This window comes from Microtus pennsylvanicus, chromosome 4 (genome assembly GCF_037038515.1).
Source record: "Microtus pennsylvanicus isolate mMicPen1 chromosome 4, mMicPen1.hap1, whole genome shotgun sequence".
Taxonomy (NCBI): domain Eukaryota; kingdom Metazoa; phylum Chordata; class Mammalia; order Rodentia; family Cricetidae; genus Microtus; species Microtus pennsylvanicus.
This window is the reverse complement of record NC_134582.1, coordinates 84,868,195-84,884,885: the sequence shown is the minus strand read 5'-3', so window position 1 is coordinate 84,884,885 and position 16,691 is coordinate 84,868,195. Positions and strand designations below refer to the sequence as shown.

Below are 16,691 nucleotides of genomic sequence, written 5' to 3'. Positions count from 1 at the left end.
TCCTGTATCCGGAGAATGGAGCCCAGCTTGTTTCTGGCCCCCACCCCCAGTGCCCTCCAACAGGACGGCGGTATGAGGTCCCAGACTCACTGGACACACTGGAAGCAGTCACCTGGCGCAGGAGTAAAAGCAATCACAGAGGGCAAACATGTGCTTCATTTTTTTTATTATTATTCTTTATTGGTCCTACCAATGTGACTCTTTACCCAGGCCCACTTTTCCTATGTGCGCTGGCTGTGGAGACGTTCCTGCCACACAACTGCTAGTTTCTCCCTCCTATGCCTTTTCCTCACTTAGCCTCATTTTCTCAGAAACTGAAGGCATCTGCTTATTATTATTTGCTTTGGGTCTGTGTAAAGGTTCCTTGGCAGGAGAACATGCATATGACTTTTAAAATAAAGACCAACATTCTGACACTAAGGTAACACACAGAAAAAATACAGTACTTAGACATCATTGCAAATAAATACCCCATACAGATGATGTTATCTCAAATGTAACAATATTTGTATGAATCAACACTGTAACAGAAGGCAAAGAGTCCCAACAACTAGGAATAAGAAATGCTCATTCCAGGAAACAGAATTCTTCAATTCCTAACAATTTATATTATTATAATTTGTCCCTTTTTTTGGAGGCCAGAGGACAATTTCTCTTCCTCCACTAGTACCAATTTGACCACACCCTGAATCTCACTTAGCAAGCAGTTTGCTAAGGAGTTTAGCGACTTCTGTTTCCTGAAATTAACAGTGATTAGTTACACCAAGCAAGAGAAGCTAGAATGTCTTGTTTTCACATTTGCAAAGAATACTATGGCTAACCCTCTTCCCTACTCACAGGCCGACTGCGCCGGCTCTCCTGACGCCCTCAGCCCTTCACAAACGTGATGTTTGCACAGCTTGCTTAGCTTGTCCCATGAAGTCCATTTGGTTCCCAAAGCACACTCCAGGTTTTCTGTTTGTTTTGTTTCTAAGCCCCTGAATTTGCATGTGAAGAATTACTGACTAACAGAATTTTGCACAATCACTGTTCTCTTTCCCTCAATGCAGATGCCCAGGTACGAAGTAAGCCAGATACCCCCTCCTACCTGTTGGTCCACACTGGCCTTCAGCATTCCCAACTAGCTCTCCGCTGCCCATTGTAGAGAACTTCCTTGGCTGGGACACCTCCCGTAACTGATGAAGGCACTACTGGCAATGGTTACTAACAAAAAGGTGTTGAAATAGAACACCCTAAAAATCGACAACTGTAGAATTTTCTAAGTGTACCACAATTTGGCACAACAACCAGAATAACAAAACAATTCCAATTTGGAATTTCACTGGTGCAGTTGTATAAAATTCTGTTAGTCAGTCATGCTTCACAATGTCCTAAAACCCAGAAAATTCCGGAATTTGTAGGTAATACTACTCATTCAATAATTTATGCTTTCAAGTGCCTATTACTGTTTTAACCAGAGCAAAGGTCAAGTTTTCTTCTTGTTACGTTGAACTATTCCTAAGAATAATAATAATACAATATGAAAAACCCCAGAATTGGAATACCCTGGATTTCTTAATGAACATGGCATTTAAAATCTGTAACTTCAAACATGAACCACAATGCCGTGTCCTCTACAGGCTGTTGAACCACAGCGTGGATACACTAGCCAGCTCCTTGCCGGGTCGAAGCCTCACCTGCAGTCCAGCTACACATACTATGGAGCACAGCTCTGCCTCGTGTCGACACCAGATCAACACGCCTGAGCTAGGACGGACAGCCACAGGACCACGGCATCGGAGACCATCTCTACGCAAGGAATTAAGGAAGCAAATATAATATCAAAATATCAAAAGTGCACAGGTTGATCGGATAAAAAAGGAGCATGTGTAATAAGGAGCCCCCCATGGCAGGCTGTCCAGCAGGCCCCTAGAGAGCCTGACCGTGGTTGTGGAAGCAGGTTCTTCGGCCGTACACAGGCCTTTCCAAGCAGCAGCTCACAGCATTCTCAACAGTAAAGCTTTTTTTTTTTTTCCCTTAAAACTCCCATTAAAAACTTGGGGAATGCTATTTGAAAAGAATTACAGTGGCATATCCAAACATCTCTAAGTGGACTTTAGGCTGCCCTTCCTTCCTCTGCATAGGCCATGGGAGGGGAGAGGGGAGGGGGCTGCAGTGTGACAGGGCCGGTGGCCACATCCTCCCAGCAGCTACTCTACAGCTGAAAACAGGAGAAAATAAGACAGCATTAGAAACCAGTCACTTGCCACTTCCATAGCACTTAACGCTAAAGCTCTTGTTCTGGGAGTAAGCGAGCAAATTAGTCGGCAGGAGGCCTGCGTGTGTGTTAGGGGATGGGGCTCCAAGTGCCTGCAAAGCCCCAGACGATGGAAGGAAAGCTGTGTCCTGGCCCAAAGAAAAAGAAAGGCAGAAGGTGGGTGGGCATGCGGGCAGCCATTCCCAGGACGGACATGCAAGGGACACATGTGGCCTATTCTACCCTCAGTGCATGACTGTGTGGTGTCTAGAATCTGAAGGAGACTGGAACAACCTAGGCACCACACAGAGAAAAGAAAGAGAAAGCTGTTTGAGAGACCACAGGGTCCCATGCTGGGGACCAATGTTGTGTTCCACAGGTGAAATGCTGTGTCCCAAACTGTGAAAGACACCTGTCCACAGGGTGACAGGCTAGCAGCTGTCACAGAGATGGAAGTCTGGGAGAGAAATACTGAGCAGAGTCCTGCTTCACAGCACACTAAAGCAAACGCTTGATGCCACAGTTCTGCACTGACAGAGCCTCTGGAAAAGGAGCCCCAAATTGCACTGAGAACCACATGACTCTTACCAGCCGGTCCTGAGCACAGCTCCGGGCCCACAGGAAGTCCTTCCAGCACACAGCTGGGCTCTGCTGTGCCAGTGCAACCTGGCAGAGCTCACCAGCATTTCTCCAAACACTGCTTCTTTGGGTCTGACAACTTCCAGGAAAAGACCCGAGCATGGGCTATGGGTCTCCAGGTACCAAAGAACAGGCTGCACCAAGGACCAGGGTCTTGCCAGGCACTTGGAACACTTTTTCATTAAAAAAAGAAAACCTAGGACCTCAGGCCCTGCCAATTTGTCACCTCACAGGGCAGAGCAGCATGCGGATCTCAGAGATGAGACCCTAAGCAGCCAAGCTCTGTCCTCCTGGGCGATGATTATTTGTGTCTGAACTGTGAGGGTCTCATGCAGCCTCTGGGGTCAGTTCCCCCTGGGACTGGAGGAAGTTCTGCACTTCTGTCCTGAATATGGTTCGCAGTGAGATGCTGCAGGAAACACAGGGAACTCTTTCCATGAGACCACGCTGGCCACAGAGAGCTGCCCCGGGCTGCTCCTACCACAGAGGCTCGAGTCTCATAGAACTGCTCTCAAGCTCTGACATTAGAAACATGCGAGGAACATGCAAGTTTCAACTCGGGTTCTGCCCATGTGCCCAGGGAAGGATTCTACCTCGGGTTCTCCTAACGGTGCCTGGGGACCCTGGAAAACACTTCACCTCACTGTTCTACCAAAGGTGAGCAGCTCCACCCAGACCTCTGATACCACCACCCCAAAAGACAGCAACTGATACAGGATACCCTTGAGGGGGCTGCGGGCGAGAAGCAAAACAAAGCTCAAAGTGTCCTGGTGACAGATGTGTCCCAGTGCTGCCGCTCGCCTAGAATGCTGCCCTCCGTGCGTTAGTCACGTTAAGACCGGCCTAGCACTGCTGTCCCACTGCAACTGGGTTAGTTGAGGTGAAGCAGACGTTAGCGGTGTGCAGCGCCCCACAGCCCTAATCACAGTAAATGCTGTGCTTCTCGTTGCAGAACACCTGGTTGGCCAGCCCGGCGCCCTCCGCCCTCTCGCTGGCACAGGCACAGGTGTGACTTACGCTCGGGGTGGCTGGCTTGGCCTTGGGGGTGGCCTTGCTGCGGCCCCTGCGGGTCTGCTCGTGGTCCAGCTCCAGCAGCTCCAGCCGCTGGGTGAGTGCCAGTTTCTGCTGGATGGCCATGCGCAGCAGAGAGTTCAGGGTCTTCTTCTCATCTTCTGCGGCCGCCAGCTGCCGCTGCATCTCATCCAGCTGTGTGATGTACTCATCACATCTGTGGAAACAGCACAGCTGAAAGGCTCAGACAAGGAAAGGCAGGTCCCAAGGACCCCACTCCAGAGTGACTCTCAGATGGAGCTTGAGCCAGGGCTAGGGAGGCTTGTTTGGGTTTCTTTTAGCAAAGGCTCCTTCAGAATAAGGCCATGACCCAAACAGAGTAGCCCTTAACCCTACCCCCAGTTCTGTGTCACTGCGTTTGTTTCTTTTGTATGTGTGTTTGGGGAGTGGGCAGAAGGAGTGCAGTGTACTGGCTAGTTTTTATGCCAACCTGACACCAGCTATAGTTATCTGGGAAGAGGGAACCTCAACTGAGAAAATGCCTTCATCATAATGGCCTGTGTGCAAGCCTGTGATGCACTTTCTTAATTAGTGATTGATGTGGGAAGGCCAAGTTCACCATGGGTGGTGCCATCCCTGGGCTGGTGGTCCTAGGAGCTTTAAGAAAGCAGGCTGAGCATGTCAATAAGAGCTCTCCTCCACGGCCTCTGCCTCGAGTTCCTGCTCTAACTTCCCCAGGTGATCAACTACAGACTATGAGATAAAATAAGCACTTTCCTCCCTGCTGTTTTATTACAGCAATAGAAACCCTCTCTAAACCAGGCATGGAGAACACACCTTTAATCTCAACACTTGAGGAGACAGAGGCAGACAGTTCTGTGAGTTCAAGGACAGCCTGGTTTACATAGTGAGTTCTAGGCCATCCAGGGCTACATAGTGAGACCCTGTCTCAAAAATAAATAAATAAATAAATTTAAAAAAAATAAAAAAAATTCTAAGGCCCAGTGGAGAAAACTTCCAGAGAAATCCTGGAACTCTTCTTGTCTTTGCTGCCCTGGCAGGGGCCTGCCGGGAGGGATGCTAAGACACTGGGAGCACCCAGGTAGAGGAAAGGTGCAGAACCCTGGCCCATCCTGTCATCCCAACTTAGACCAGCTGGTGGCAGCACCTGACTCTGAAGGGTGATAGGCAAAGAGGCCTTCCAGCCCTAAGACTGTTCTTTCCCTGCTAGGAAGCCTAGACAACCCTTAAGGGGTTCCCAGGCCACAGAGATCCCTCATGGGAGAGGAAGGAAAGCTGCACACCTACCAAGCCTAAAGCTCCCTTGGCCCTCCCCTGATAGAAAGGCGGGAAGTGGATGGCAAACAGCTGAGTTGAAACCCCTGACAGTCCTGTCCTAGGAAGAGGAGCTAACAAACTGGTCTGGGCCTTCGTCACCACTGGAACAAAGTTGGAACCAAGAGTGCTATCCCCTATCTCCAAAGCTCACTCCTCTAGGCCCTTTGCTTCTAAGTCTCCTACGCTCAAAGCAACACAAATTGAGCATTCAGGTTCATTAACTGTGAAATCTGAGCCAAGTTTCTGGGGGCCAGAGGAACAGGGAAACAGATGCCTACCTCTGCTGAACGTCTACCTAAGTGGTATCTACCAGGCCTGGCCCAGACCTGGACACCTGTCTACATGACGCACAGAAGGCTGAGGTGCAGCCAGCCGAGGACCCTGGTGGTCACAGTCTTTCCATCTCTTTGCTTTCCCTTGTTACCAACTTGAGCCAGGCAAGGAGGGCAGCCCCGCATGTGTGATGGGCTGGGCCAGGGGCTGTAATTACCAAACGCTGAGCTGTATGTATGAGGTGCCTGATGGTGCTAGACCCGAACCAGCAGGCCTACAGGCTTCAGGAAGAAGACTGAAACCTGTGAGTAAGGGCACCAGGTAGCTCCAGCAGGGGAGAAGCTGCAGGAGAGAGAAGCCCACTAGTAGTGGAGTTACCTGGTGGCAAACATGGCACGCAGGGAGGAGAAGGTGGCTGCATCTTCCTTGAGGGCCTTGAGCTCGTTCCGTAGCTTCATCATGGTCTCGGTCACCATGGCCTTCTCATTCTCATACTTGCTCTTCAGGTTGGCGAGGGCCACCTCAGCTGTCTGGGGACAAAGAGGTATAAGGTGGTAGGTGGGGTGAAGCTGCTCAAGGGAAGTTCTGAGCTTACAATGGGAACCCTGGGTCCACGGTGGGGCTGCTGCCCGTGAAAAATTTTCTGCATGCAGAGAATTCTTATATGCAGTCTTGGGGACAAAATGATAGCCATGCTTACTGGGGGTCCTACCCTCTGATTCTAATTAGCAGGGAAGAATGATGAACCAAAGAGCCTGTCCTGGAGAAGTCACAAAGTCCTGCACCATGCCCCTTGGGGCTCGGGCCATCGCCTTGTTCCTTCAGCATCAGAAACTCTGTAAGGTGCTCAGGAGCAGCTCTGATTAGAGAGCCCTCTAATGCCAACAGTCACTCCACCTTGTCTGGGAGCTCTGAGGAAGGGGACAGCAGGAGACTAAACACAATGACACAGGCCTGTGAGCCCTGCAACAAGTGGAGGAGGCAGCCTCCCAGTGGGCTCTGGTGCTCCACCTGATGTGGGAGTCCTCCCTGTGTGCTGTGATTACCATTAATGAATAAAGAAACTGCCTTGGCCTGCTGATAGGGCAGAACTTAGGTAGGCAGGGAAAACTGGACTGAATGCTGGGAGAAGAAGGCAGAGTCAGAGGGACGCCATGGAGCTGCCACCAGAGTAAGACATGCCAAAACTTTACTGGTAAGCCACTGCCATGTGGCAATACATAGATTAATAGAGATGGATTAAATTAATATGTAAGAATTAGCCAATAAGAAGCTAGAGCTAATGGGCCAAGCAGTGTTTAATTAATACAGTTTCTGTGTGGTTATTTCAGTTCTGGGTGGCTGGGACTGAACAAGTGGCCTGCTACTACACCCACCCACTTTATCTCACCTGCTTGTTGGCCTTGAGCACTGTGCGAAGGGTGGTGATCTGCTCCCGTTTGGTACTCAGCAGTGACTTCAGCTTGAGGATCTCCTCCATGAGAGCCTCCTTGTCCTTGTCCATGGCAGGACCCAGTTCCTGTGAGGCAATTCGCTGCCGGGACAACTCAGTTGTACGGTCTACTGCTGCCTGTAGGTGCTTGATCTGGTCTCGGATGATGGCAATCAGATTGTAGATGTTCATAGGTTCCCGGCGGGGGTCACTCAATGGCGATGGCAGAGAAGAGCTGGGTGAGGGGCTGCTGTCTCCAGTCCCATCCGCTCGGCCCACCTCTGTGGCCAACAGCCCCTTGGGCAAAAGGACAGGCGAACGACGCCCGCGACCCTCAGGGCTGGTACGGCCAGCTTTGCCCTGGCCTTCGCGGTAGTAATCCAGCATGACACGGTTCGGCGTCTCGTTGTTGCACATACACACATGGTGGTAGAGGTTGGCCAGCTCCTCACTGAAGGTTACCAGCTCATCCTGAGCCACATTCAGGCTGCCCTGGGTTTCACCAGCCACATCGCTCACCTTCTTCAGCTCCTTCTCCAGATGGGCCAATAGCTCTCGGTCCTGATGGTTAGCCTTTTCTAGCAGAGAGACCTTCTCTGTGAGTGCCTGGCCCTCAGCCTCATAGCGGCCCTTCTCTTCAGCGTGTTGGGCCTCGCGAGCTTCGTGTGTACTGCGCAATGCCTTGAGCTGCTCCCGGAGTTCACCAGCCTCAGCCACAGCCACATGGTACTTGCAGGCCAGGATCTCAGGCCCATTGATGTCCACCTCATAGTAGTCACCATCTTCATGGCTATCACGGTCCTTCTCATTATCCAAGGAAGTCTGCCGCTCCTTGCCAGCCTGAAGGCGCCGCAGGGCACTAAGGTTCTCTGTGAGACGATTCACCTTCTCATGTTGCTCAGAGAGGGCCCCCCGAGCCTGCTCCAGCTGCTTCTGTGTGTCCTGCAGTGTTGCCAGTAGACCCACCTTCTCCCGCTCCATCTGCAAAGGGAGACATGGCAGTAAAGAGGGTCAACAGGCTTAAAGGACTCCAGGATGGCTCAGCCAGGTCTCAGGCTATGCCACATGGGCCATGGTCATGCCACTGCTGACAGCAGACTGGACAGAATTCACCACAAAGACCAAAAAAGTGATCGCTCATAAAGGTTCACTCTGTATGTGCTGGAGGGAAGCGGGGCTTCAAATGTGCAAGTCCAGGGCAAACTGGCAGGATCCCTAGTGTCCCAACTCTCCACCACTTTCCTTTCTTGTGTTGTGGGGAACACACTGTAAACTTTCAAATGTGCCAATGTATGGCTCTGCTGAGACTCTAGTTTGTGGCCTGTGGGTAGGAGTTACACGAGGAGCCATGTCACCCCACCCAGACATGATATGGGTAGCAAAGGGAGCAGCATGGGCACCATGGTAGTAAACTTTACACAATAATCAGGAACCTACTTCTCTGGGACAGAGTTTCATCTGTGGTAAAGATATACGATTTAAAGCCAGCATGAGTAAATTAAAGGCAGCCACATGTCACAAAAGCACTGCTTACACAGAACATGCAGTCCTGCCAGCACTGCAGAAGGCATGGGGACAGAGAAGGATGGACATGAGGCCCTGCCTATTCACCTGCACCAGCTGCTGCTTCAGCTTCTGGATCTCAGATATGTGGAGCTCACTGAGCAGGTCAGAAACGAGGCTTGGAGAGGGTGGAGCCAGGCCATCCTTCCTAGGTGTGGATGTCTTGTTGTCCAGCGAGGATTTGACCAAGCCACTATGCTCAAAGCCATTGACCAGGGCTTCAGCATCGTTGTTGGGCTCAGCAGTGACAGCATCATCACTGAACTTGAGGCCATCTAAGGAGACCTGCAGGTGGCTGGTGTAGAAGGAGTCATTGATGCTCATGTAGTGCGACAGCTCCTTGCGCAGGTTGTTCTTCTGCTCCCGCTCTGTCTTGAGCGTCTCCAGAGCCTCCTCCAACTGCCGTTCAGAGATCTCCTTAAGCCGGATGGCATCCTCCAGTTGGCTGTTGAGGTACTCGGTCTCCTCCTCCAGGCGCTTGATTTCATGCTTGAGGCCCTCAAATTCCACCTAGGGAATACAAATACTCCGGTGTCAAGGGATGTGGTGGCTCCACTCAGGTTGACAAATCAGGACAGTGCCAGAAGACCACCTCCCAACCACAAAGGACAAGGAGACCCACAGAATGAAATGCCACCCTGTAGGAGAGGGCAGTGGCCGCAGCCAAGGCCACTTCCCACATCAGGTGACACGGATGCCATTCTACTTCTGAAAATTAGTACTAGTGTGCACTGATTTAAAATTCCATAAAATTACTCAGTTAACACTAACAGCTAAGCAAATCTCTCTCTTTTAAATGTGTGTGCATCTGCATGGTGCATGATGTGTGTGTGTGGGTGCACATGCAACTGTGCAATGTGGAGATTCTCTCCTTCTATCTTTATGTGAGTTCTGGGAACTGGGCTCAGGTCATAAGGTTTGCATGGGAAACATGCTTACCCACTGAGCCACCTCACCAGCCCTAACCACATATTATTATTATTTATGTTTTTCAAGAAAGGGTTTCTCTGTAGTTTTCGAACCTGTCCTGGAACTAGCTCTTGAAGATCAGGCTGGCCTCAAACTCACAGAGATCCACCTGCCTCTGCCTCCCAAGTGCTGGGATTAAAGGTGTGCCACCACCGCCTGGCCCTAATCACATTATTTTAAAGCATGCCTTGTGGTGTGCTATGACCATTATTTTGAATCATATTTTAAAACAAAGGAACTGGACTTCCCCTCAAGGCTGAATGCCTCAGCACCAGTTCCTCAGAATGCAAGCTTGGAGGAGCTGGAAGAGAGTGGGAAGGCATAACTGGCCTTATTAACATGACACAGTTTGAATGAGCAGAGTAGATGGGAGCTGATGCTTATGTGAGGCTCATATTAAAACATCTCTGTGATATTAAGGAAGCAATGAGGGACTCTCTGGGTTTGGTGGAGGAAGGGAAACCCTGTACAACATTCTAAGTGCACCCACATCCCAGTGCCCCAAGTGAGGGGGAGGAACCTCAGAGTAGATGTAGCTCCACTGGGTGCAGGGTTTCCTTCAGCTTTGGCTTTTCTTCTGCTCAGAGCACTGTAGGCAGCAGTACCGATCAATGCCCAGTGGCATCTCACGCTTATGAGCTACAGGATGGAGCCCTGCCCCTGTGGTTGCCCAGCACCAGACTCTATCCCCTGCCTGCTTTTGCAAACACAGAAGCTTCTACACAGGCACATGGGTTTCCTCCTGCAGGACATAAACACTGGGTCCACTGACGAGGAGGCCTTAGCTATAAGATGATGTGGGACTCTAATGAAAGCAACACAGCATCCATGGCATTTGGGGGTAAGGTCTGGGATTTCCTGAGAGAAAAGGCCCTGTTGGCTACAGCTTAGAGAATGGGAAGCGTGTTCAGGTACTGGGTGGTTTTTACCCTCACCCATTCGAGAGGACCTCCTAATCTTTGCCATAGGCAGAGGGGATGTCTCTCACCCCTACAACAGGCAGAATCATGGCAGTGTTCCTCCAGAGGTTTTAGTACATCTTCTTCATCTGAGTTCCCCCATACCTTGGTGATGTGGAACACTGTCCTCCGGACATGACATGGCCCTTGCTGTCTCGAAATCAGAGCAGCCATGATTACCCAGCTTGGAGACCCTCACAAGATCAGGCCTATAAACATTCTCTCATAGAAGGAAAGGGTAAAGCACTGTTAGACCCTCACCCAAGAGTCCAGCCATTCCCTTCCTCCTGTGTCCTGACCCCAGCGACACCTAATCCTCTTACAGCTATCTCAGAGGTTGCTAGAATAGACAGGAAGCAGAAGGTTAAATGATAAAAAGAAGTCCATCTAGCAACTGCTGGAGGTTTCACCCACACTCCTGGTAATCCCTTGCCCAAGCTCCTATGAGTTCTCCCCACCCATGCCCCTGGAACCCCTCACCCATGCCTCTGGAACCCCTCACTCACACCCCTGAAATCCCTTACCCACACCTTGGAACCCCCCACCCATGCTACTATGAGTTCTCCTCACCCATGCTCCTGTAAATAAGCTCACCATTATCAATGGTTCACCAAGGTGGACTTTCTGGTGTGTTATCGGTACCCTATCTGTGCTAAACAGAAATTGACTCCCAGCAAGAATCATGCTACACTTGGCTTGGGAAATTGTTATAATAAAGTCACAGGCCTTGTTCTGTGCTCTGGGAGCACTAGGTGTTGTAAGCCATATTCCTGTCTCCACTGTGGAGGTACTACTGGCCCTGGCCTCAGATATGTGGAACAAGACACAGGAAAGAAGATGGGTGGATGAAAGGACTGAGTGCTCAGGGTGACCCTAGGGTGGAGACTCGCCTGGTTCTGCCTGAGCACAGACACTTGTTTCTGCAGGCTGATGTTCTCCTCCTCCAGCTCTGAGTAGTCCTGAAGTAGACGGGCTTCCCGGAACTTGTACTCCTTGATGTCATCCCGCAGGCGGCCACGCTGGATCTCCACATTCTGGTTGATCTGCAGGGGCAGAGGAAAAAGCTGTGTGCGCTGTTTCTATAGCTGGCTCTACCATGTGTGCTTCCAAGTGGCATAAGGGGGCCCAGTACTACCAGGCATGTGTGAGCACTCTTGACAACAGTGTGGCTGCTTGGAGGGGAGAAGCCCAGGCCAGTGGGGTTTGTGCAGATGTGGACTGCATGGCGACCACTGCTGCTTGACAAAGTTCCAGCATTTCAACATCGCAGACCACACTTCTCCAGAACCTTTTTACTGTCATTTTTAATGATTCTCAATATTAATGGCTTTCCCATAGGGAAATTTTGTGTGGGCTTTGGTAAAGGATAAAAATGTGTACAATTTAAATAAAATACAAAAAAATTGTGTACAATCTAAACAAAATAATTCTTTAGGAAAAAAAAAATCACTGCCACTGTGGAACCAGGAATTCCACTGTGCCCTCCTAATTACACCAAGAACAGGAAAGTTAGAGATTTGCTAGACACACCTGATCCCAAGGATGAAATGCCTACAATTCAGATCCAGAGGATAGGGCCATTAAAGGCAAGAGGTCTCCCATTTAATCCTATGTGCAACCACAGAGTATAAAAGGTGCAGTCTACTTTCTTTTTTTGTTTTGTTTTTCAAGACAGGTTTCTCTGTGTAGTTTTGGAGCCTGTCCTGAAACTTGCTCTGTAGACCATATAGGCCTCAAATTCACAGAGATCCGCCTGCCTTTGCCTACCAAGTGCTGGGATTAAAGGCATGTGTCACCACCTCCAGGCTGTAGTCTTTTTTCAATTAAATGCTGCTGGCAGCCATCCTGATTCACCCTCAGATCTTGTTCATCTCCTCCTTTCTCCACCCCCACCCCACACATCCTCTTTAGAACCTGAATACCACCACACCACTCCCCACCGAAGCAGGTCTCTGGCACAGATCCCTCCTACTTCTCTAAAGGGTGGAACTTCAGACAAGTGACTCAACCTGCTCTAACCCTGCTGAGCTCTGCAGACTCCAGGAACCGACCTACTTGGGGTAGTGAGGGAATGAAAAAATGACAAATGCAGAAACAGAAAGGCTGGCGTGGAGTGATCTGCACTCTGATGGAGAAGTCACAGCATCTTAAAAGCTAGGCATGTTTATTATACACGGCTGAAATGCTGAACTTCACAACTGAAGGAGGCGGGATTAGCTAATCTAGGCAGGAGCAATCTGTGTAGGGCAGCAGTCTTATCCAGAGAGAAACATTTTCTGCACACACCACCAGCATTCACACTTGGACTAGCGGAAGAGTTTGCCATTCTCGCGGATCTGAGTGAGGCGCTGGTGAATCTGACGTGGATGTGCCCATGTCAAACAATGCAAGAACTTCACTTACTAACACTGACCCTTTTTCTCCATCTGCAAGATGGGGTCATCTGACTGGTGAACTGCTAAGTGGGGCAGCACTGTGGCATATCTACAGATGTTCAGACAGTTAAACAGAGTGTCTGTACCAGAGAAATGAAACACATCCACACAGAACCCTGCACATCAGTGTTCCCAGTGTTCAAGGTGGATACAACCCAAGTATCCATTAGCCAGTGAATGGATAAACAAAACATGTTCTATCTATACAATGCAGTATTATTCAACCACATTAAAGAATGACGTCTTGACACTTGCCACAACACGAATGAAGCATGAAGACATTCTGCTAAGTCAAAGAAGTCAGTCACAAGAGGCCATGCATTGTATGACTCATTTGTAAGAAAGGTCTAGAACAAGCAATCCACAGCCATAGAAAGCAGACTAGAGGGGCTAAAGAGGGGTGTGGGAGTAACAGGCTTCATTTTGGAATGATGAAATACTCTGAAATTAACTGAAAGACTGAAGTGTGTATTGGGCAGAGGGTTTGCCTGGCACTGAATACAAGGCCCTGGGTTCGATCCCCAGCACCACAAGGAGAATAATAACTGTAGGATGGTCCACGTACCTACACCTATGTAGATGCTGTCAATGCTGAGGGGACAATGCTTGTGTGGACAGAGCTGGGGCCTGGGCTTCTTACTTAGGGCACTGGAGCACATGCGTTGCTGGTCTGGGAGGCCATCTGAGCATTAGGAACAGGGATTGCAGGCGAGCATGAAGCACACTTTTAAGTGAGCTGTATAGGACGTATACCACCTAAATAAATCTGCTGAAAGTTGGCTACTGTCTCCAAGACAAGTATGAGGAGCTGGGAAAACTGTCACAGGGAAAGGATAGTGCAGGGCCAAGAGGAGAACAATAAAACCCACTGTGTTAACTCTCAACCTGCACTGCCCACACTACACAGGGGCATAGGAGCCTCATTCCTACACTTTCAGAGCCACACCATTCTTTGCTGTGGGTGCTATCCTGTATGCTGTAGGTTGTTTAACGATTTCTTGACTTCTGCCCACCAACTGCAGCCCTCTCTTACCCTGTGACAAGACGACTTCACACCAATGTCCCCTGGGAGCAAAATCCCCTAACAACCCCTGCTTCCTGCTTCTAATCCCTGTTCCTAATGCTCAGATGGCCCCTCCGACCAACAACACACCTGTTCCAGAGCCCTGAACCAGGAGTCCAGGTCCATGGCTCTGTCCTCTTAGCATCTACAGGAATTGCTCCGATCACATTTCTGTGTTCATCTGAGGGGCATATGCCTCATAAGATGCCATGCAGGGAGATAAGCAATAATGTTGGATTAGTGAAATGAAATATCCTAAAAAATGGAGAGATGGAAAACACAACAGAAAGTGGAAAAGAGTCACACAGCAAGCACTACTGACAAATTTAGCACTTAAAACTAAGACTAAGTTCACAATCTATGAACATAGACACAGCCCCCTCATTAAGTGACTGAAAGAGGCAACAGAACTGACAACAGAAGAAACAAATGACACAGGAAGAGAAAGAGAAGACCAAAAGATAACAGAGCATCACAAGAGCAGAGATGGTGAGGGCAATACATGCTGAGAGGAGAGAAACAGCCCCTAGCACAGCTACAAAGAAGGTAGGAGGTAGGACCACAAACAGACCTCTAGAAAGCCTGGGGCTCTATGCAGATGGAAACACATCCAGGCTCTTTTCACCCCACCTAAAGCACAAAGGGTATGAGAGTAACTACTAATGTTCTCTTTCTGCCAGAAATGACCCCAATTCCTGCTCTCTCTCAGCCAACTCAAAAGTGCTCGCTATGCAGAAAGTATTCCAGCATATACAAAGAGAGACCATGTGGACAAAGCCCTCAGGTAGACTGGTAACTGAGGGTAAGGGCTGAGTTTCCTCGGTATCCTAGGCTATTCAGCAGAAATCAGAGACCTAGAAGGCAGGGGTTAAGAGACACATTGGTAGTTTCCACATGGCTAGAATGGAGAATGCAGCTTATACAATTGGAGATGGACGCAGAAGGCCAGGATGAAGCCTGAGAGAACCAGGCCCAGAGCCATACAAGGAGTGCTATGACCCTACAACAGTACCCGTATGTTCTGTGAGTCCTTAGTGCCGCACTATAAACCTGGCCCTCACAAGACTCTCTAGGAGTTCTGCTCTTACGCCACTGCTAGGACCAGAATCCTGGGTACTAGCCAAGAAGTGTTTCCCTTTGGTGGAGTGTGTGGGCCTGCATGGGCCTGTGAATGAGTGTCCTTGTGGAAAGACAAGCACAGAGAAATGTGCAGACACGTAAGTCACATGCTGCAAGGTAACATCACACGACAGGTTAACTGCCCCTTCTCTGCTGACAGAGCAGGAATCAAACACATACACTATCTTTCTAGGGAGATGGCTTCCAACCTCAGCTGCCAGGCTTACCAGAGAGGTTCAGCTGGCCTGCTGTCTGGCACCTCCACCCATCTCATGCCCAACTTCTGAGAGCTCCAGCAGGCTCCAACTAGCCACAAGGGTTTAGTTTTCCCTCAGAAAAGTACCTCCTCCCAGGCTGAGTGTCTGCTGTCAGGGTACAGGCTCTGCTCTATGCAGATGACCAGCCTACATGGAAACAGTGGGCATATGGGCTCGGGGCCAACCATTTAAGATCCTAGCCACCAGCTCTCCTTCGCCTGGATCCCCTGACCAGCAAGAAGTGTGTGACAACTGCCTGCTTCAAGAGGCCACTGTGTTGGGGGACTGTCAGTTCTCTTTGCTGGCCTCTTGAGCTCCCAGCCCTTTCCACACAGGGCTTGACCGTTTATCACCTAGAGGAGAACTCTTATCTTTTATTGGGACTAGTGGGCCTTAAGTTATCCATCTGAGAAACAGTGTCATGTCTGCAACAAGCCTTTTCTCAAGTGATCATCTACCTTCTAGGAATAATGTCAGCAAGAAAAAACTTGACCAAACTGCCCATTGCTGGTCCTACATGCAGTACAACAACCACAAGTTAAATCTCCAGAGATGCTTTTCCCCAGCAACCTCAGTGTCTTCATGTCTGACAGAATACCAAGAGTCATTAGGATGACTGGGTCCAAGACATTAGAACTATCTGACAGGGACAAAACTGTTTGGTACTGTAAAGTTAACACTGGCTTTAGCCCTCTCTTAGACAACAGACTTGGACAAAGCCTTGTCTTCAGTCTCTGAGACCCTGGGTAGGAGACACCCGGTCCCTTCACTGCACATCCTCCAAGCTCTCTGGGCCCCATTCCAGCTATGGAAGCCGACCCTCCGCAGTAGATGTTCTCTCGGAAGTCAGCAGAGCACAGGTCATCAGCGTGTGCTGTAGTCAGGGCCCTGGAGGGAACTGCATCCCAAGCAGGAAGTCACAGGAGAGGAAAAACAGGAGTTGCTATTAGGGACAGAGGTAGTAGGACAGAGGTCATAAGGAATCACCAAATGCCAGCAAAACCAAATCTAACCCATAGGGGCCAATGCTGGGCAATGAGGGGACCATTATGCTAAGCTAGGAGCAACAGCAGAGGAGAGACCAATGCTAAAAGTGGGTGGAGACAGTTGTGAGAACAGAACCTCTACCCCAGACAGGTGTGCAGGTGAAGGCTGAAGGGCAGCCTATGACTTGGCTGCAGAGGGCCTCCACAGACCTGTGGACAGAGAAAGGGACACTCAAAAAAAAAAAAGAAAAGGCGGCTAAGGGGTGTGTAGGGAGCCTCAGGATTTCCTCCTAAATCATAAACAGGAACAACAGGAATCTCTCCCCCACCCCAGACCTGCCTGTCTTCAATTCACTGAGCTCATTTCCGGCCCAGGACAGACATCCAGCCTTCTTGGCTGCCTAGGGGCTG

General features: G+C 49.8%; 1 protein-coding gene across 2 annotated transcripts in view; it reads right to left on the bottom strand.

Moving 5' to 3' along the window:
* Window positions 1–485: 485 nt before the first annotated feature.
* The window catches only part of Bicd2 (BICD cargo adaptor 2), a 47,379-nt gene continuing 31,173 nt past the window's right edge, over window positions 486–16,691 (bottom strand). Inside the window, exons 3-8 of one of the 2 annotated variants that reach the window (XM_075969710.1) lie at window positions 11,311–11,463; window positions 8,541–9,002; window positions 6,888–7,910; window positions 5,876–6,027; window positions 3,893–4,103; window positions 486–2,200 (exon numbers count right to left, since the gene is read on the bottom strand). In XM_075969710.1, the coding sequence (XP_075825825.1) occupies window positions 2,195–2,200; window positions 3,893–4,103; window positions 5,876–6,027; window positions 6,888–7,910; window positions 8,541–9,002; window positions 11,311–11,463 (2,007 nt within the window). In that variant the 3' untranslated portion in view covers window positions 486–2,194. Of the gene's footprint in view, window positions 2,201–3,653; window positions 4,104–5,875; window positions 6,028–6,887; window positions 7,911–8,540; window positions 9,003–11,310; window positions 11,464–16,691 lie in introns of those variants that run through there. The other variant, XM_075969709.1, reaches the window with a different exon arrangement.